General features: G+C 48.1%; 1 protein-coding gene across 2 annotated transcripts; it reads left to right on the top strand.

The window, feature by feature from the left end:
- Positions 1–12,050: 12,050 nt before the first annotated feature.
- On the top strand, positions 12,051–16,473 carry PNMA6F (PNMA family member 6F). 2 transcript variants are annotated; one of them, XM_024353184.2, is made up of 2 exons: positions 12,051–12,568; positions 13,360–16,473. In XM_024353184.2, the coding sequence occupies exon 2, from the start codon at positions 13,431–13,433 to the stop codon at positions 15,213–15,215; it is 1,785 nt and encodes a 594-aa protein (XP_024208952.1). In that variant the 5' UTR covers positions 12,051–12,568; positions 13,360–13,430; the 3' UTR covers positions 15,216–16,473. The 2 variants fall into 2 exon arrangements, with proteins under 2 accessions (XP_024208952.1, XP_024208953.1); XM_024353185.2 differs by having other exon boundaries at positions 12,051–12,618.
- The last annotated feature ends 5,575 nt before the right edge of the window (positions 16,474–22,048 follow it).

The raw sequence follows: 22,048 nt of genomic DNA, 5'->3' as shown, positions 1-22,048 counted from the left end.
GAGGGAGCGAGGCCCCGCCCCGGCCCCAGTCTCGTCCCCGATTGGCCCGGGAAGGGGGCGTGGAGGGAAGGGGGCGGGGTTTGGGCGGGCGCGGACTGGCCAGGCAAGTCTGATCAGCCTGCGGGGGAGCGGCGCGCGCGGGCTGGACGCTTGGGTGGAGGTGGGGAGGAGTGGAATGAGCGTGCGAATGAATGAATGAACGAGCGAACAAATCGACCAGCAGACGAAGGAAGGAACGAAGGAATGGAAGGGACCTCTCCCCCTTGGGCATCTTCAAGATGGTGGTGGGGGGAGTGAAGGGTCGGGAACTGAGGGCGAAGACTGGAAAGCCACTATTCTGTATGAATGGAATCAGATCGTATGTACTATTGTGTGTCTGGATTCTTTCATTCAACGTGATGTTTTTAAGATTTATCTGTGTTGTTGAATGTGCTATCGCTGAGTAGTATGCTATTGTTTGGATATATCAGAGTTGGTTTGTTCATTCACCAGGTTATGATCTGGGCTGTTTCCAGTTTGGGCGATTATAAATAAGGCTACTATGAATATTCATGTACACATCTTTGTGTGGACATATGCTTTCATTTTTCTTGGGCAAATACCTAAGAGATGAATTGCCACATCACAGGATAGTTTTATGTTTTATAAGAAACTGCCAGAATGTATTCCAAAGTGGTTGTGCAATTTACATTCCCACCAGAAATGTATGCGAGCTCCTTTTCTTTCCCATCCTCATCAACATTTGAGGTTGTCAGCCTTTATTTTTAGCCATTTGAAAGGGTGGGAAGTGGCATCTCATTGTTATTTCAATTATCATCTCCCTGATGACTAATTATGTTGAGTATGCTTTTATGTGCTCACTGGCCATTTCTATATCTTTCTTTGTAAAGTGTCTGTTCAAGTAGTTTGCCCAATGTTATGTGCAGTATATATATATGTATATATATGTGTGTGTATATATATAGAGAGAGACAAAAGAGAAAGCTAGCCCATTATGTGCAATGTGTGTGTATATATGTGTGTGTGTATGTGTGTATATATATACACACACATGTAGTTCCTGAGAAATTTTATGTTTTCAACTTTCATTTTAGATTTAGGGGGTATATGTGCAGGTTTGTTGCCTGGGTATAGTGTGTGATGTTGAGGTTTGGGGTACGAATGACCCTGTCATCCAAGTACTGAACATAGTACCCAATAGTTAGTTTTTAAACCCTTGACCCCTCCCTCCCTGACCCCTCTTGTAGTTCCCATTGTCTGTTGTTCCCATCTTTATGTGCACGAGTACCCGATGTTTAGCTCCCACTTATAAATGAGAATGTGTGGCATTTGGTTTTATGTTCCTGCATTAATTCACTTAGGATAACAGCCTCTAGCTGCATCCATGTCGCTGCAAAGGACATGATTTCATTCTTTTTTTATGGCTGCATAGCATTCTGTGGTGAATGCCTACCACATTTTCTTTATCCAATCCACCACTGATGATCACCTAGGTTGATTCCACATCTTTGCTATTGTGAATAGTGCTGTGATGACCATACAGGTGCATGTGTCTTGGTGGTAGAATGATTTATTTTCCTTTGAGTATATACCCAGTACTGGGATTGCTGGGTCAAATGGTAGCTCTGTTATAAGTTGTTTGAGAAATCTCCAAACTGCTTTCCACAGTGGCTGAAATAATTTACATTCCCATCAGCAGTGTATAAGTATCCCCTTTTCTCCACAGTCTCTCCAGGATCTCTTATTTTTTGACTTTTAAATAATGGCCATTCTCACTGGAGTGAGATAGTGTCCCATTGTGGTTTTGATTTGCATTTCTCTGATGATTAGTGATGAGAGCATTTTTTTCATATGTTTTTGGCCACTTGTATGTCTTCTTTTGAGAAGTGTCTGTTCACGTCTTTTGCCCATTTTTTGATGGGGTTATATTCTGGATATTAGACCTTTGTCAGGTGATTTTCTCCCATTGTGTAGGTTGTCTGTTTACACTGAGATATATTTGACAGACAATAAACTGTGAATTTGTCATGTTTCAGCTAAACAACTTGATAAGCTTTCACACACACACACACACACACACACACGTATGAAACCATCACCACAATCAAGGCAATAAGGATTTCCATCACCTTCAAAGTTTCCTCATGCCCATGACTATCCCTTTCTCTTCTCCTCTCCTGTCCCCAGGCAACCAATGATCTGCTTTCTGTCACTATAGGGTATTTTCTAGAATTTTATATAATAAAATGTTATAATAAGTCTTCTTTTGTGTTTGGTTCCTTTCACTCAACAAAATTATTTGGAAATTGTCTTAGTCCATTTGCACTGCCATGAAAAAATGCCTGAGACTGGATGTTGTGGTTTGAATGTATCCCTTCCAAAATTCAGCTGTTGCCAATGTGATATTATTAAGAGGTGAGGCATTGTCATTGTCTACTTTATATAGTATTAAATGGACAGAAGGAAGAAGAGGGAGAGACCCAGATCTATTAAAAGGTGATTAGACCAGAGGGCTACTCCCTCGGAATGGAATTAAGGCCCTTATAAAAGAGGCTTCATGCAGCATCTGGTTAGCTTGCTGTTTTGCATCTGCCTTCCACCATATGAGGACATGGTAAGAAGGCCCTCACCACACACCAAACTCTGAGATGATCATTAGCATTTTTAGCAATAAAATATTTTAAAATTAAGATGAGTACATTTTTTTCAGACATAATACTATTGTACACTTAACAGGCTATAGCTTTTGTATGCACTGGGAAACCAAAAAATTTGGGTAACTGGCTTATTGTGATATATGCTTTATTGCCCTGGTCTGGAACAGAAGGCATATTATCTCAGAGGTATGCTTGTATCTATTTCTTTTTGACTGAGCTTTGCTATTTGTATCTTTCAAGAAATTTGCCCATTTCATGTAAGTAGCCAAATTTATTAATATAAAATTGTACACAATGTTCTATTATTATCTGCAGTGATAACACCACCCTGATTCCTGATATTGGTAATCAGTGTGTTTTATTTGTTTCTTAATCTGTGTTTCTCTTCTTTCTTCTGTCCATTTAATACCATATAAAGTAGACAATGACAATCATTTTTATATTAACCATTGTTTGGGGCATTGCCCTATCCCATGAAGTAGAGTTTGCCTCCCACTCTAGATCTCAAAGATGGTTAGTATTCACTCTCCCAGCTTCTCTTGTAGCTACAGCATGGGCACCTAACTCAGGCTCCACCAATCATATGAACCTACTATCCACTGAGTCTGAGGCCCGAGGTGGGAAGAAGCAGGGTCCCCACAGATTTCACTCAGGCTGGGCTGCTGGTGGCAGGCATTGTGCCACCCATTCCCTGAGAAGCACTGGTAGCCATGGTTCTCTTGGCAGCATCCCGAGTCTTGCAATGTCTGCCCAGTCATTGGTGGGAGCCACAGGGGAGCCTGAACTGCTGAGCACTGCGGTGAGATTTGTAATCTTGTTCCTCTCTGCAAAGGTGAGTTTCTTGCTTGTCTGCATGTGAGTGTGGGCCACAGAGGATGCTGTGCAGGGTGGCTAAAACTCAGAGACCCAGAGAGCAGATTTTAGGGTGGCCATGGCAGAGGGAAAGCAGGAGGGGCAATACCTGGGAGTAGAGAAGCACTGTGTTGAGGAGCTCCATGTTTGGCCTATACACTCTGCCCAAATCTCTGGTTGACCCTGGAGCCATGCATGCACAGGGCTGAGTCCAAGAAAAGAACTGAGCAGAGGTTTCAGCTGATGCCCAATACCAAAGAAACGGAGTCTGGAGATTGCAGTTGGTACCCAATACAGAGGAGACTTCATGTGAGTTTAGCTAGTTTAGTTGTCTACTAAGACAACAAACCACCACCGCCACCACCACCACCACCACAACAACAATAACAAACAATGACTCATCTTCAGAGAAATATAACAGAAACCAAGAAGCCAAATCTACTAGAATTCATTATGGACAGTGTCTAGGATATAATGCTAGATTACTACAAGAAACAAGAATTGTCCTGATACTCAAGGAAGAAAGCATCCAAGGGAAACTCACCCTGGGCTGACCATAGTCAAGAACATAAAGCATGCTCATAATGATTTTTATATTGATATATGTGCTTCTTCATTAACAAGTAAAACAGCAGTACTTAAAGGTTCTTTACCAATGCCATAAATTAATGAAATGTTATTTCCAGCAAATGTGTCTAGCTATTGGCAATAACTGTAATGTGATATGAAAATATTAATTTCTGTTGGTGACAAAGTCACATGTATTGCCGATACTGTTGTGGTTTGTTGCCTACATTCATAATTGAAGGAAACACTAAAGTTTAGTTATTTTAGTAAAAATAAGGATGCATTTTTCCCCATCTGATTCGTAGATCCTTTGAGATCTTAACACCAGGTTAAGGTCTTAAGACCATAGATATTGATTTCTCCCTGATAGTACCAAAAAACATGCCTGGCACATAGTAGATGCTTCATAAATATTTCTCAAATAAATGAATGCATCTGTGTTACAATCTAGTGATTGAGGGGTTAAAATTAATTCTCTAGTTTTTCATATCCATTAAAACAATAAATTGATAACAAAGGCTATTATTTGATGATTGTTTGCTATGTGCCAGACATTGTTTTATAAATATTATCTCATCTAATTCTTACAATAGTCCTGAGGCAGGTCCTATTATTACTTCTGTTTCATGGTTATGGAAATTGAGCCAAACAGAGTTTAAGTAGTTTGTTCAATGCCACATGGCTGGCCTGAGTCCACAGCCTGCATCCTTAAAGTATAAAGTATAAAGGTAAAACTTGCTCTGAATGTCTCAGGCTTGGCTTCTGGCCCTCAGTTCCAACAAATTCTTTTCTGGTCTCCTTCACTGACTAAGGCTCAGAACAACTCTATTTCACCCACATCCTCTTAGGCTACCTGTGGTGCCATCTGGGGATATCAGCCCCTCACCCAGTGATATGGTTTGGCTGTGTCCCCACCCAAATTTTATCTTGAATTGTAGCTCCATAATTCTCACGTGTTGTAGGAGGGACCTGGAGGGAGATAATTAAATCATGGAGGCAGTTTTCCCCATACTGTTCTCATGGTAGTGAATAAGTCCCATGAGATCTGATGTTTTTATAAAGGACTTCCCCTTTTGCTTGATTCTCATTTTCTTTCTTACCTGCTGCCATGTAAGATGTGCCTTTCACCCCCTGCCATGATTGTGAGGCCTCCCGGCCACGTGGAACTGTGAGTCCATCAAACCTCCTTTTCTTTATAAATTACCTCGTCTTGGGTATGTCTTTATCAGCAGCATGAAAACAGACTAATACACCCAGCTTCACACAACCACCTTAAGGCTAAATGCCATCAGGTTTGGCTCTCTGGGACCAACTTCTGCTTTCTAAATCTCAATGTCCACCTGCTCACTGGACACCTCTCCCTGATGTTCTTCAAGCCATTTGATGATTGTTTGCTACGTTTTTGATATGTACCTCTATCTTTCCTCCTCTATCCTAATGCAAGGTGTACCTTCCCTGTGAGGACTTTCCTGACCCTTTCCAGGTATGACCTGCCCACTTGGTATCCCCCTGTACTCTGTACATACCCTATCACTACCCCCAGTAAATTGTATTACTAAATTTGTTTACATGCCTGCCTCTTCTTACCATTCTGGCAGCTCCTTAAGAACAGAGACTATTTCTAATTTGTCTCTAAATTTCTAGGACTTAGAATAATGCCTGACACAGTAGGTGCACTGTAAATGCTTGTTGAATGGGTGGATCTATGAATAAATTAATGAATGAATTATATACACCAACCTACTTATCACTTTGGCTGATGTGTTTATTATGATTTACACAAAACCAATTGTGTAGTGTAGAAATGTAAATGTTATGTGTAATATGTAAAAGGTAAAAGTGTAAAAATGTAAAATATATACAAACATGGCCCAAGAGAATAACAATGAAGTTTTAAATAGGAAATTTTAGTAGAGAAAAAGAAACTATTGAAAAGAACCAATTGGGGGAGTGGCCAAGATGGCTGACTAGAAGCAGGTAGTATGTGTGGCTCTCACAGAGAGGAACAGAAGGGGTGAGTAAATACACCACCTTCAACTGAAACATCCAGGTACTTGCATTGGGATTAATCAAGGAAACAACTTGACCCACAGAGAACGAAGAAAAGCAAGATAGAACAATGGCCCACCTGGGAGCAATACAGAGCCAGGGGATCCTCCCCTACCCAGGAAAGTGGTTAGTGAATGAGCGACTCTAGGAAACCACGCTTCTCCCACAGATCTTTGCAACCCTCGGGTCAGCAGATCTCCTTGTGAACCCACTCCACCAGGGCCTTTCAGTTTTCAGTCTGACAGACAGAGCCACGGCTCTTGGCAGAGCAGCTGCTCAGGCATGTGTGGAGAACCTGGAACCTTAGATACTTGGGCTTTCTGGCAAAAGTAGTTGCAGCTTCGGCAAAGTGGAAGGTTAGACTCCTGTACATACCCCTAGGAAAGAGGCTGAATCTAGGGGGCTGAGCAGCAACAGCCTGTAGCCCCCACTTCCACAGCACCTCACAAGATAAAACCCACTGGCTTGAAATTCCAGGAGTTGGTTTTTTGAAAAAATTAATAAAATAGGCCACCAGCTAGATGAATTAAGAAGAAGAGAGAAGATCCAAATAAACACAATTAGAAATGATTAAGGGAATGTTACTACTGACCCCACAAAACTAAGAACAACCATCAGAAACTACTCCAAAGACCTCTATGCACACAAATTAGAAAACCTGGAAGAGATGGATAAATTTCTGGACCCATACATCCACCCAAAACTGAGCCAGGAAGAAACTGATTCCCTGAACAGATCAATAACAAGCTTTGAAATTGAATCACTAATAAATAGCCTGCCAACCAAAAAAGGCCTAGGACTTGCTAGATTCACAGACAAATTGTACCAGATGTACAAAGACAATCTGTTACCATTCCTACAGAAATTATTCCAAAAAATTAAGGATGAGGGGGCTTCTCCCCAACTCATTCTATGAGGCCAGCATAATCTTGATACCAAAATCTGGCAGAGACACAACAAAAAAAGAAAACATCAGGCCGGTATCCTTGATGAACATCAATGCAAAAATCCTCAACAGAATACTTGCAAACCAAATCCAGCAGCACATCAAAAATCTAATCTACCATGATCAAGCAGGCTTCATCCCTAGGATGCAAGTTTGGCTCAACATATGAAAACCAATAAACGTGATTCATCACATAAACAGAACTAAAGACAAAAACCACATGGTTATCTCAATAAATGCAGAAAAGACTTTTGATAAAATTCGACATCACTTCATGTTAAAAACTCTCAATAAACTAGATATTGAAGGAACATAACTCAAAATAATAAGAACCACAGCCAACATTATACTGAATGGGCAAAAGCTGGAAGCATTCCTCCCTTGAAAACCAGCACAAGACAAGCATACATTTTTTCACCACTTGTATTCAACATAGTATTGGAAGTCCTAGCCAGAGCAATCAAGCAATAGAAAGAAATAAAGGGCATCCAAATAGGAAGAGAGAAAGTCACCCTATCTCTATCTGTGGACACCATGATTCTATATCTAGAAAACCCCATGGTCTTGGCCCCAAAGCTCCTTCAGCTGATAAAAAAATTGAGCAAAGTTGCAGGATACAAAATCAATGCACAAAAATCAGAAGCATTCCTATACACCAACAACAACCAAACTGAGAGCCAAATCAGAAAGGCAATCCCATTCACAGTTGCCACAAAAATATAAAATACCTAGGAATACAGCTAACCAGGAAGGTGAAAGAGCTCTACAATGAGAATTACAGAACACTGGTCAAATAAATTAGAGAAGACAAAAACAAATGGAAAAACATTCCATGCTCATGTATAGGAAGAATCAATATCATTAAAATGGCTATACTGCCCAAAGCAATTTACAGATTCAATGCTATTCCTATCAAACTATCAATGACATTCTTCACAGAACTAGAAATTATTTTAAAATTTATATGGAACCAAAATAGAGTATGAATGGCTAAGACAATCCTAAGCAAAAAGAACAAAGCTGGATGGATCACATTACCTGACTTCAAACTATACTACAAGGCTACAGTGACTAAAACAGCATGGTACTGGTACAAAAACAGGCACATAGACAAATGGAACAGAATAGAGAGCCCAGAAATAAGTCTGCACACCTACGATCATCTGATCTTTGACAAAGCTGACAAAAACAAACAATGGGGAAAAGACTCCCTATTCAGTAAATGGTGCTAAGATAACTGGCTAGCCATATGCAGAAGATTGAAGCTGGACCCCTTGCTTACACTGTGTGCAAAAATCAACTCAATATGAATTAAAGACTTAAATCTAAAACCCCATACTATAAAAATCCTGGAAGACAACTTAGGCAATTACCATCCTGGACATAGAAACAGACAAAGATTTCATGACAAAGAAACCAAAATGAATCTAAACAAAAACAAAAATTGACAAGTGGGATCTAATTAAACTTAAGAGCTTCTGTACAGCAAAAGAAACTATCAACAGAGTAAACAGATAACCTACAGAATGGGAGAAAATATTTGCAAACTATGCAACTGACAAAGGTCTAATATCCAGAATCTGTAGGGAAATTAAATAAACTTACAAGAGAAAAACAACCCCATTAAAAAGTGGGCAAAAGACATGAACAGACACTTCTCAAAAGAAGACATACATGTGGCCAAAAAGCATATGAAAAAAAGCCCAATATCACTGATCATTAGAGAAATGGAAATGAAAACCACAACGAAATGCCATCTCACATCAGTCAGAATGGCTATTATTAAAAAGTCAAAAAATAGCAGATGCTGGCGAGGTTGTGGAGAAAAGGGAACCCTTATACACTGTTGGTGAGAGTGTAAATTAGTTCAACCATTGTGGAAAACAGTATGGAGATTCCTCAAAGAGGTAAAAGCAGAACTACCATTCAACCTAGCAATCTCATTACTGGGTATATACCCAGAGGAATATAAAGCATTCTTCCCTAAAGACACATGCACGTGAATGTTTGCTGCAGCACTATTCACAATAGCAAAGATACAGAATCAACCTAAATGCCTATCAATGACAGACTGGATAAATAATATATGGTACATATACATGACAGAATATTATGCAGCCATAAAAAGAACAAGAGCATGTCTTTTGCAGGAACATGGATGAAGCTGGAGGCTATCATCCTTAGCAAACTGACACAGGAACGGAAAACCAAATACTGCATGTTCTCACTTATAACTGGGAGCTAAATGATAAGAACTTATGAACACAAAGGAGGAAACAACAGATGCTGGGGTCTACTTGAGGATGGAGGGTGGGTGAAGGGAGGGGAACAGAAAAGATAACTATTGGGTACGAGCTTAATACCTGGGTAATGTAATAATACATACAATAAACCTATATGACATGTGTTTATCTATGCAACAAACCTTCACATGTACCCCTAAGCCTAAAATAAAAATTTAAAAAAGAGAAACAAACCAACTGTAATTCCGGAACTGAAAAACATAAAGTGAAAAATTCAATGGATTGTCTTAATAACAGATTGCAGATGACAGAAGAGTCATGAACTTGAAGCTAGATCAATAGAAATGATCTATTCGGATAAACCAAGAGGAACAACAATAGAAACGAATGGAACCTCAGTGGTCTGTGGGACAATATATAAAGGTCAAATGTGTATTTTGAGTGCCAGGATGGGATAGAGAAAATGGGGAAGGAAAGCTATCTGAAGAAATAATGGCTGAAAAATTCCTCTAGTATCATTTTTCTTAGGAAATCCATTATTTACAAATTTAATGAAACTTGGTGAACCACAAAGAGGATAATTACAAAGGAAAGCAACATCTAGGCACATTGTAGTCAAGCTACTGAAAACAAAGAAGGGCAAGAAAAATCTTGAAAGTAGTCAGAGTAAAATGACTCTACATATGGGAGTGTATTAAGAACTTAATTCTCATCAGAAACAATGGAAGCCTGGAGACAGTGGAGCAACATTTCTAAAACGGTGAAAGAAAAAAAAACCTTCCAATACAGAACTCTATAGCTAGGGAAATAGAACAAATTCAAGAATGAAGGTGAAGTAAATATCTTTTGAGATATAGGGAAGCTAAGAAAATTCATCAACAGAACTGCACTAAAAGAAATACTAAAGGAAGTCTTCCAATCTGAAGAAAAATTAAACTAGAGGAAATCTTTGATCTTTGGGTAGAAATGAAGAACACAGGAAATGGTACATGTGTGGGTAAATATTAATGAATAGTTATTTGCTCTTAATTTCTTTATAATAATATGACTTTAAAGTAAACAGTTTAATAGTATATACTAGGGTTTGGCAACTCATAAAGGATGAGGTGGAATGGAAGTGAATCTATATGATGGAGAGTTTCTTACATTTATGTACAATATTAACTTTAAGTCGACAGTGAAAAGTTAAATATATATATATATAGTAATCTCTAGAGTGAGCACTACAAAAATGCAAAGAGATATAGCTAAGAAGATAACGGATACATTAAAAGTGAATTATAAAAAATATTTGATTAATCCAGGCAGGAAATGGGGAACATGGGAACAAAAATCAGATGGAGCAAATAGTAAAAGGATAGACCTAAATCCAAACATATCAAACATAACATTCAATGTAAATGGGCTAAACACTCCAATTAAAAGGCAGAGATTGTCAGAATGAATAAAAGAGCAAGACTTTTGCTGTCTCCAAGAAATGCAATTTTAATATACAGACTCAGATGGGTTGATAGTAAGAGGTTGTAAATTATATACCATGCAAGGGGCAAGCATAAAAAAGTGGGAAAGTCTATGTTAATAGCCGACAAAGTGGAGTTCCAAAGAGTATCACCTGAGATAAAGGTAATAATTATATAAGGTTCAATTAATCAGAAACACATAGAACTCATAAACATGTTTGCACCCAATAACAGAGCCTCAAAATATATGAAACAAAAATTGACAGTATAAAGGAACAACTAGGCATTTCCACAATTATAGTTGGAGATTTCATCATCTCTGCCTCAGCAACTGATATCACCACTAGACAAGAAATCAGTAAATATATAAAATATATTTAATATTTAATATAAATCAGTAAATATACAAAACATTCCACCTAAAGAAGCTAGAAAAGGAATAGCAAAGTAAATCTCGAATAAGTAGAAGGAAGGAGATAATAGAGATACAAGAGCAGAAATCAACAAAATAGAAAACAAACTAAAAGTAAGTAAATCACACATATTTTAAAAGAGCAACCAAATGTGTAGCCCTTAGGAAGGCTAATCAAGAAAAAAGAAAATAATCATTAATATCAGCCGTGAAAGAGGGATATCATTAGAGGTTATATAGGCATTAAAAGAATAGTGAGGGAATATTAACTTTATGACAATAATTTTGACAACTTAGATAAAATTGACACATGCATTGTAAACAAAGCAATTTACCAAAACTTCCAATGGATTGAATAGAAAAAACACATAGCCCTATACTTCATAAATATATTTATTAACAAAAAACTTTTCTAAAAATAAAACAAAAATCCATGCCCAGATGATTTCATGGGTGAACTCCAGCAAATATTTAAGGAACAAAAATTGCCAATTTTACACAACAGTTTCAGAAAATAGAGGAGCAGGAAACAATTCTTAACTCAGTTTATGGGGCCAGTACAAACCTAAATCCTGATAAAAAGATGATATAAAACCAGAAAATTACAGAAAAATATCCCTCAAGAACAGTATAGGAAAACTATTAATTAGAAATCCATATCCAGCAATATATAAAAAGGCAAGTGTTTTATTGCCCATTTCCAGATGATGGGCATACATGTTCACTGACAGATATAGGCCACCCAGCTGTTAGGTGAGGCTGCATCTGTCTGATTGAAAGCCCACACGCTTTCCTAGGCAATGGCTGCCCAGGTGGTTGAAGGCCGGCCTCCAGCCGGTAAAGAGCTGGTATGAGGAACACAGCCAGCAATCAATCTATGTTGTAGGGATTCCAGGCCTGAGCAGGGCAGGCTGTGAATACCCTGGGGACCTGGTCTTAGGATCTCCTCCTCGTGACTTCTAGTCCATCCCATCCCAGCAATTTGCCACAATTACTGATGGAGGTCATTTTGATGGTGGAGGGCCAATCGGTGGGCCTGTTGCTCCCAGAGGCTCCAAGCCTTGGAACATTAAGCCCTTACCATGCAGGTCCCGTTGCCAGGGCAACACAGATGTCTCCTCCTGTCTAGCCACTTGTCTTCCACAGAGACTACGAAATTTTTCTTCCTCATCTACCTGGGGCTTCTGGGAGAAGCGGGAAGCCCTGTAGTCTTAGCACAGCGGGCTTTGGAGACCCCTGCGCTGCGCAGCGCGGCCGCGTGACTGAGGCGCGATCTTCCACCCTCCTGCTCCAGGGCCTCTAGGCGGCCTCCAGAGTGGGCTCCACAGCTTGAAGGCGGCGTTTTTCCGCGGGTGGTCGCAGCGTCCGCAGAGTCGGAGAAAGTGAGCAGGCTCCGGCGGGACCCCAGAGTGACCGCGGGCGCCCTGGGCAGGTGCCAGATCGCTGCCTCCGCAGTGGGCGCGAGAGGGGGTCCCGGTCTGGCCCAGGGCCCGCAGAGAGAGGAGGAGGGGGCTCCTGGCTGCAGGAGTCTGGTGGGGCGGGGGTGGGGGGTAGGGTGGTCTGCCGTTGCAGAGGTGCAGGGGACGGTGGGAGAGAGGGGGGCTCTGGCTTTCGGGGGAGGAAGGGGACTTCTGGCTGCAGGTGTGGGGGGCGTGGAGGGGGGTTGCCAGGTTACACGGAAGATCAAAAGAGGAAGATCAAAAGAGGGAGGGGGCTCCTGGTTTGGCGCTGGAAAAGAGACAGGGGAGGTCTCTCTGCTTCCCTTCTGCAGTTTGGGTAAGGAAGAACTCCAGGCTGCGAAGATCTGTGTAGGGGAAGACTACTGGCCGCAGGGATTCTGGGTGGGGGAAGAGCTACCTGTTGCAGGGGCTTGGATAGGGGAGGACTCCTGGCTGCAATGTTACAGATGATGGTGGGAGGGGGAGGTGCACTTGTTGTGGTGTGATAAGGGGACATCAGCTCAGGCAAAAGGGGATCTCCCAATAGAGGTGGTGGGTGTGTGCCAAGGGATTAAGTGTCACCAACTGGGGGAGGGCTTTGGGGGTGCATGGGCTGCAGCAGTGGGAGGGAGTGGATCCCTGGCTGCTGCAGTGCTTGGGAGGGGAGGGCAAAGGCCTGTAGTGGGGGTGGGTTGATTGGCAGCAACGTCCCTCTCTCCCCTTTGCACTCACAGGCTGCGTCAGAGACTGCAAGAGTCAGCACACATTCCTGTCTGATCAGGCTCCCTCCCTCAAGTCCTCTGCGATGGCTCTGGCGATGCTTCAGGACTGGTGCAGGAGGATGGGTGTGAACGCAGAGCGCTCTCTGCTCATCCTGGATATCCCTGACGACTGCGAGGAACATGAGTTCCAGGAGGCCGTGCGGGCTGCCCTGTCGCCCCTGGGCAGGTACCGAGTGCTCATCAAGGTCTTCAGAAAGGAGCTCGGGGCCAGGGCAGCCTTGGTGGAATTCGCTGAGGGTTTAAACCAAAGCTTGATTCCCCGCCAAATAGCAGGCAAAGGGGGACCCTGGAAAGTGATCTCCCTGCCCCAGGCCCTTGATGCTGAGTTTCAGGATATACCCAGTTTCCCTGCACAGCCCCAGGGGCAAGCAGTGGCCAGAGGTGCAGGTGAGGCAGGAGCTGCAGGTGAGGCAGGATCTGTAGGTGAGGCAGGAGGTGTGAATGAGGAAAGATCTGCAGGTGAAGATGAGGCAGGAGGTATAGGTGAGGCAGGAGGTGTAGGTGAGGCAGGAGGCGCAGGTGAGGCAGGAGGTGTAGGTGAGGCAGGAGCAGCAGGTGAGGCAGGAGCAGCAGGTGAGGCAGGAGGTGCAGGTGAGGCAGGAGGTGCAGGTGAGGCAGGAGGTGCAGGTGAGGCAGGAGGTGCAGGTGAGGAAGGAGGTACAGGTGAGGAAGGAGGTGCAGGTGAGGCAGGAGGCGCAGGTGAGGAAGGAGGTGAAGATGAGGCAGGAGCTGCAGGTGAGGCAGTAGGTGCAGGTGTGGTGGAGGCCTGGACCCAGTCATGGCGCCAGACCCTGCGGCCTCTGGTGAAAACTATGGCCTACCGGGAACTGAGACCCTTTTCCGGGAGGGAGCAGCCAGGCTGCGTGGAAGAGTCCTTTGAGAGCTGGTTGGAGGACGCCAAGGATATGCTGCAGCTGTGGTGCCACGCGTCGGAAAGGGAGAAAAGGAGGCGGCTGCTGGACAGCTTGGATGGCCTGGCCCTGGATATCGTGAGCGGCCTCCTGGAGGAAGATCCAGACTTCTCTGCGCAGGACTGCCTGACGGCGCTGGGGCAGGTGTTTAGGAGCCGGGATACATGGATGACCTCGCGGATGAAGTTCCTGACCTGCACGCAGGGGCCCCAGGAGGGGCTGTTTGCCTTCGTGGTGCGCCTGGAAGGCCTGCTGCAGAAGGCCGTGGAGAAGGGGGCCGTCCACCCAGCCATGGCCAACCACCTGCGACTGCGGCAGGTGCTGTCTCGGGCCCGCCCCAGCGAGGCACTCCAGGATACCCTGAGGAGGATGCAGCTGGAGAGGAGGCCACCTGGCTTCCTGAGGCTGCTGCGGCTCATCCGGGACATGGAGGCGTGGGCAGCCTCCCTAGCAAGGAGCCAGCAGGGTGTGGCCTGGGCAGCGGCCCCAGTGGAGAGTGAAGACCCAGCTGCTGCTCAGGCCTCCCCAGCCCAGGGGGACGCCAGCGAGGCTGATCCCGGAGCAGAAGATGCTGATGAGGCTGCTTCCGCCACCAAAGAGGCCGCCAGGGTTGCCCCTGCCACTGGGGAGGATGAAAATGCCCCTGCAGGCCTTGAAGGCCTAGGTCAGGGAAGGTCCCCCGAAGCCCCTGGGGGCCTCCCAGCCAGGATGGGCAGTGCAGTCGACATGGCCCCAGGAGGTCCCAGCTGGGAGCCAGAGGGCCTTGTCCAGGTTGGAGGCCACGAGGCTGAGGAGCCTCCCCAGGAGGGGCTCAAGCCCATCTTAGAGGAGTCAGAAAACGAGGATGAGGATGGGGCTGGGGAGGCGGGCAAGCCCAAGTCCCCCCCGGGCAAATAGGCTCTGAGGGCCCTGAGGGCTCCTCTCCTCTCAGGCAGCAGCACCCTGGAGGCAGACAGAGGCCAGGCCAGGGCCGGTCCCTCACCCCATGTTGGGAGCTGTGCCTCCCACCTCCCCTAATGGGCCCTGGCCACCACCACCAGCCCTTCCCAGTGACCCAGATGACCACGTTTGATACCAAATGGGGAGCTGGCCTGGAGGGAGCCCTGAGCAGCCAGCCTGAAGATGTCTGCCCCCCACCCCTTGTCCTGTGTTGGGAGAGATGGGGGAAAGAGGCCCTCTCAAGGGTGACAGCTGCCTGCATCTCCCAAGAGGTGGCCTCCACTTGCCATCCCTGGGGCAGACTGCCCCCCGTTCCGGGAAGCCCACCCTCACCTCTGTAGGCCCCATAGTGACCCACACGTCCGTACAGCAGACGCCCACTCACCCACCGCTAGCCATTGTTCCTACACAAAGTTGTATGCTGTGCGCCCATCGGTGCGGCTGCCTCTGGGCCTGGGGCACATGCTGTGAGCTTCCTGCTAGCCCAGGCTCTGCTAGCTGCTATCTGTCCCTTGTCGTGAGCACCACCTCTGCTTTCCTGGTGTAGATCTAGGTCAGGGGCTGCTTGTTCTCGTGGAGCTGTGTGTGTTCTTCTCTGAGCAGCTCCTCCCCGGAGGCCCCCAGCACAGTCCTGGGAGATGGTGGAAGGAGGCGCCAGGGCACGATGGACGCTCATCCTGTGACTGCTATGGTGAGCATGACCACGATGGTGCCCGTGACCATGATGGTGACCATGACTGTGTGAGGAAGAACCGGACCTGGGACAGAGCAGAGCTGCCCTGCCTGAGGCTCCCCGGGGAGCTTTGTGCTTTGGCGTTCTATTCCTGTTGTTACTTGTGACTCAGTTTCCTTGACTTGGGGGGGTGTTCCCTGCTGTGTTTTCAGTGTCCTGTGAGGGCTATAGGGCAGGGCCCTGCCCCAGCGGATGGGCTCGGGAGGGGGCTCCCTGAAGCCAGTGGACACTGCCAGAGTCCACCATCCTGGCAAGAGGCGGACCCTGGGGCCCTCAGGAAGGAGGGAGGTGGCAGCAGGGTCGGCAGCAGGAGGTGGGGTAGACAAGGCGTCTTGCCAGGAACCCCAGGAGGAGGGGGCCCGGGACCTGTGTGGGACCTGTGTCCTGTGGTGGCCATTTGCAGTTTCTCTCTGTGTTGTGATTCCCTTCTCTTCAATGGTTTCAGTACATGTTTCTCTTCAATAAACTTCATTCAGTGTTCCAGCCAGCCTCGCCTCTGCTCTGGGAGACTGGGGATGAGGTTTGCTGGGGATGGGGTTGGGTGGGCTGAGGGCCACAGTGGCCAGGCTGACACTGGGGTGTGCGCAGGGCAGGGTCCCTGAAGGCCTGTGGGGTTCTTTGGGCTGCATGGAGCCTGGCGACAGGATGTTGGTTTTCATGGGCAGTGGCTGATTGAATCCCCAGGGCAGCAATCCTCCTTGAGCACTGTGGCCAGAGGGGCAGTTCTTGGTGGGGGCCTGAGGATCCTGGAACCCGCCCTCCTGAGCCCTGCTGGGACTGGCTCTCTCTCCCAACAGGCCAGGGAGCTCGCCACAAATGGAGGGTAGTCCTGGATCAGCCATTTAACTAACGCAGAGTCTGTGGGCGACAGAACTGGGACAAGTGATAGGCCCCTCCCTGCACATGTATGGGGAGGGGACGGGATCATTGACTTGGACGTGGCGATGGTCTCCCGGGGCTCACTCAGTCTGTGTCCACACACTTCCTCCGGCTGTTCTGGAGCACAGAGCCTCCGGCCATCCCCATGGTTCAGATGATAGCCAGGCTCCCCCAAAGCAGCCTCAGAGCCAATGCTGGGAATGGGTGGCTGCCCACCTGGGCTGAGGAATCCTGGATCTAGGCGACCTGTCTGCTTGAGCAGAGCTGCAGTCAGCAGGTCTGCAGGGCGGCAGGGGCCCTGGGAGACACTAGGCATACACAGGCCAGTGCAGGCATGGGAGGGGTAGTTTTGCGGGGCTGTCGGGGAGGGGCAGGGGGCGGCAGGTCTCTGGGGCTGGGCCTGCAGCCTCCTCGGCCTGAAGGTGCTTAACCGGTGTCTCAGGGACCCTTGTAGTGTGTCCCATTGGGGTGCCCTGCAGGCATGCCTGGGGCCCCCACTGTGCTCTGTTCTCCCTGCCTTCTTCAGGCTAGGCACAACCCCAGCATGTCCGTCCCTTGTGTCTCAGCAGGGCCAAGTCAACTGCTCACTTTCCAAGGGCCCCTCCAGATTTTGGGGACAGGGCAAGAGGAGAGGGCATAGAGCTTGGCTGACCTTGCCAGGGCCTGTCAGGGCTCCTTGGTTTTCCCTGTTCAGAGTGGACCTGTGTGTGCCGTGATTCCCAAGCAGGTGTGAGTGTGAGTGAGCGGGTGTGTTTGAGCGTGTGCGTGTGTGTGTCAGTGTGAGCATGTGCATGAGTTTCTGAGAATGTGTGTGTGAATCCAAGTGACAGCATGTGACTGCATCACTGAGCGTGTGTGAGTGGGAGGGTGTGGGGGAATGAGGCTGTGCCATTGAAGGTGAGCATGCATGTCGCTGAATGTGTGTGACACTGTGAGTGTGTCAATGTGTGTCAGTGTGTGTGTGAGTTTGTGAGTCATTGTGCGTGTGTGTGCTGACTGCAAATGTGGGTGTGTCAATGAGCAGGCATGAATGCGTCAATGTGTGTTTGTCACTCAATGTGTGTGCGCATGTGAGTGTGTCTGGAACATGAGTGTGTGAGTGAATGTGTGTGTGACTGTGTCAGTGGGCATGTGAGCACACATGCTGGACAGTTGGGTTGTGAAACCCGGAAGGGATCTAGCCAGGGAGTCTGGAAGGAGGTACCGGGAGAAACCAGTTGCTTCCCCACCAGCCCAGAGCAAGGAGACTTTGTCGGGCCTGAAGGACGGGCCCCCCCGGGGGGCCACCTGTCCCCTTCATCCCGGCCAGGCCCTTGGTGCGTGCCAGCTGGCAGAGCTCCTACCATGCATTGTGTTTTGCTGCACAGTCCTCAACAAGTGCCCCTGAGGAGGGCGGCATGTGTGGCCTGGGGACAGAAAGGTCCATCAAGGTGCCTTCCTGGGTGCCCAAGGGCTGACCAAGCCCATCCAATAAGCAGCAGCCTCCTGGGCTCACAGAGGGCTTGAGCGGTGGATGAGGGAGCTGGATCAGAGCCCAAGCATGGGGGTGAGGCTGAGCAGAGAGGACTCAGAGAAGTCCCGTCCTCAGGACTGTCCCGGAGTAGACAAGACTGAGAGGGGTCCCATCCTAAGGCCTGTCCCCTCAGCAGGGAGGACTGAGAGAGGTCCCGTCACCAGGCCTGTGCCTGATCAAAGTGGTCTGAGAGAGGTCTTGTTCTCAGGTCTTTCCCTCGAGCGGAGAGGAGTGAGAGAGGTCCTGTCCACAGGTATACCTCTGAGAAAATGAACTGAGACGGGTGTCATCATAAGACCTGTTCCTTAACGAGAGAGGACTGAGTTGGGTCTCTTGAGCAGACAGGCCTCTCTCCAAACCCTGAGCGGTGGGAACTGGGAAAGGTGCTGTCCTCAGCTCTGTCCCTGATCATAGAGAAATGGCAGAGGTCTCATTTTCAGGCCTGTTCCATGAGCAAAGAGGACTGAAAGAGGTCCCATACTCAGGTGTCCCCTGTGCAGAACAACAGAAATGTCTGACAGAGTACAACCCGCAGGTCTCTTTCTGATCAGAGAGGACTGAGAGAGGTCCCATCTTCTAGTCTGTCCCCTGAGCAAACAAAACTGAGAGGTCTCATCCTCAGGCGTCCCCTGAGCAGGAAGACTGAGAGGAGTCCTGTCCTCAGACCCATCCCTGGGCAGAGAGTCATAAGAGAGGTCCTGTCCACAGGCCCATCCTCTGTGTAAGAGGTCAGAGAGGGATCCCATCCTAAGGTCTGTCCCCTTAGCAGAGAAGACTGACAGCGGTCCTGTCCTCAGGCCTGACCCTGAGTAGAAAGCAGTGGGAGAGGTGTCCCCGGGCAGAGAAGACTGAGAGAGATGCTGTCTTCAGGCAGCTGAGGCTTAGTGGGCAGAGAGAGGTCCTGTGCTGTGGCCTGTCTTCTGAGCACAGTCGACTGAGAGAGGTCCCATTCCCATATCTATCGTAGAGAAAAGAGGACTTAGAGGGGTCCTGTCCTCAGGCCTGTCCTTTGAGCAGAGAGGACTGAGAGAGGTCCTGTCCTCATATCTATCCCCTAAGAAGATGGACCGACGGGGGTCGCATCTTCAGGCCTGTCCCCTGAGCTGAGGGGGCTGAGAGGGTTCCTCTCCTCACACCTATCCCCTCAGATGATGGACCGACAGAGGTCCCAAACTCAGGTCTGTGTCTAGAGCAGAGAGGACTGAGAGATGTCCTGTCCTCATACGTATCCACTTAGAAGATGGACAGAGAGGGGTCCCATCCTCAGGTCCATCCCTTGAGCAGAGAGGACTGAGAGAGGTCTGGACCTCACATCAATCCTCTTAGAAGATAAAACGATTCGGGTCATATTCTCAGTCCTGTCCCTTGAGCAGAGAGGACTGAGAGAGGTCCCGTCCTCACATGTATCCCCTTAGAAGATGGACTGACAGCAGTCCCACCCTCAGGCCTGTCCCCTGAGCTGAGGGGATGGAGAGAGGTCCTGTCCTCATATCTATCCCATCAGAAGATGGACCGACAGGGGTCCCATCCTCAGGCCTGTCCCCTGGGCTGAGGGGACCGAGCGAGGTCCTGTCCTCATATCTATCCCATCAGAAGATGGACCGACAGGGGTCCCATCCTCAGGCCTGTCCCGTGGGCTGAGGGGACCGAGCGAGGTCCTGTCCTCATATCTATCCCATCAGAAGATGGACCGACAGGGGTCCCATCCTCAGGCCTGTCCCTTGAGCAGAGAGCACTGAGAGAAGTCCTGTCCTCATATCTATCCTCTTAGAAGATGGGCCGAGGTGGGTCCCACCCTCAGGCCTGTCCCCTGAGTTGATGGGACTGAGAGAGGTCCTGTTCTCTTATCTATCCCCTTAGAAGATGGCCCAACAGGGGTCCCATCCTCAGGCCTGTCCCCTGAGCTGAGAGGACCAACAGAGTTCCTGTTGTCCTGTTTGCTGAGTGACATGTATGTGGAGAGGTGTCCCTTTATGAATTGCTCCTGAGTAGAGAGTACTGAGTGAGGTCATGTCCTAAGATCTGTCCCCTGAGCAGAGAGGACTGAGAAAACTCCTGCTCCCTGAGTGGCTTTGATCAGAGAAGACTGGGAGAGTCGTGGCCTTAGCTCTTTCCCTTAGCAGTGGGGACTGAGTTAGGTCCTGTCTTCAGGTCTGTTTCCTCAGCACGGTGGATTGAGAGAAGTGCCATCCTCGGGCCTTTCACCTGAGCAGAATGAACTAACAGGGGTCCCATCCTCGGGTCTGCCCCTGAGCAGAGAGGACTGATAGGGGTGCCGTCCTCAGGCCTGTGTCCTGTCCTTCTATGGATAGCACCCCGGGGTCTGTGGTGGGCCAGCATATTTGGTACTTAATTTTAGGCTCATCTGAGAACCTGTCGATTCACTACCTTGTAAGGTAAGTCTATGTCCCATTGCAGTTGGTTGGGAATGACAAGGCCAACCTAGGGGCATGGCCGGGACCCCCTGCTGCTTCTCCCACAGGATCCAGCACCCTCTGTGGCCTTTCTGGACTCCCGACCTCCACCTGTTCCTGGCCTGGGATCACCTCCTCTTGGTGAGCTGTGTGGCAGCTTCATTTTTCTGAAGATGAAGACGCCACAGAGCAGTCACTTTCCCAGCCACTCCCATGGCAGGGTGCCAGGAGGAAGGTCACGCCCTGGGCAGTCTGGCTCTAGATGGGCTCTGGGAATGGGCCCTCTGGCTGCCAGACACAGGAACAGGGCCTGGCACAGAAGAGTGAGACCCCTGGGGGCCATCCTTTTCCCAGCCCTTGGTCCTCTCCCCTGGAGCAAGATAATTTGGAAAGAGCTGAATGTGACCTTTTCCCTCTGTCTCACCTTTCTCTTTGCCTGTGCAAACAGGGCCACCTCCCAGGCCCTGACTCCTTCACCCACAGTGGGTTGTGCAAAGGCCAAAGCCCAAGTGCCTGCTGGCTGCTTCCCTGGGCCTGCAGGGCAGACCCTGGTCCCCTGCTGCTGTGGTCCCCTGAGCCATGGGCCCCAGAGGCTTGGCTGGCTCTGGGCCTGGGCTTACACTGTGCTGTCTGAGCTTTTCCCCACCCACAGACCCTAGCATTTGTGGGGCAGCCTCTCTCAAGGCTACCATCTTCCTCCAGATCCTACCCCTTCCTCAGGGAGCCCAGAGCAGGGCCTGCCTCCCAGGCCTGCAGTCCCTGCACGCAGCAGTCAGTCCCCTGAGCGTTTTGGCCTCCAGCACCTCCAGCTGCCCTGCTCCTGGCTCCACGTGCCTGCTTGGGCTCAAACTCATGGCTCCCATTCTCCTCCTGGAAAGCCCCAGGTCCATCTATCCCCAGAACCTCATTGTGAGCCACAGCACCTATCACAAAGAAAGACAAGCAGCCCCCAAGCAGATCAGTTTCCTATCCTGGGAATAGGGGTGGGTGGATTTCTCTCCAGCAATGCTGACAGTCAGCCCAATCACCAGTGAGTACCCTGGGGACCTGTGACCCTATTCCAGGGCACATCGCACTGCTGGAGACTGGGCCCTGAAGCCCTGTCTCCCTGAGCCCCAGATCCAGGAGTCCTGGCGCACACCCACCTGGGTTCTGCATAGTGTGGCCACACTGCATGCCCACCACACTGCACTTTCTATGGCACTGCCTGTGGTCTTGCCTTTTGTGGCACCCCCGTATCTTGCTTTTAGTC

The sequence above is a fragment of the Pan troglodytes genome, chromosome X (assembly GCF_028858775.2).
Source record: "Pan troglodytes isolate AG18354 chromosome X, NHGRI_mPanTro3-v2.0_pri, whole genome shotgun sequence".
Lineage (NCBI taxonomy): Eukaryota > Metazoa > Chordata > Mammalia > Primates > Hominidae > Pan > Pan troglodytes.
The sequence above is the reverse complement of the archived record's forward strand: the minus strand, read 5'-3'. Positions and strand labels throughout refer to the sequence as shown.

Coding starts and splice junctions, on each gene's coding strand:
- PNMA6F (XM_024353184.2), top strand. CDS start 13,431: ATGGCTCTGGCGATGCTTCAGGACTGGTGCAGGAGGATGGGTGTGAAC.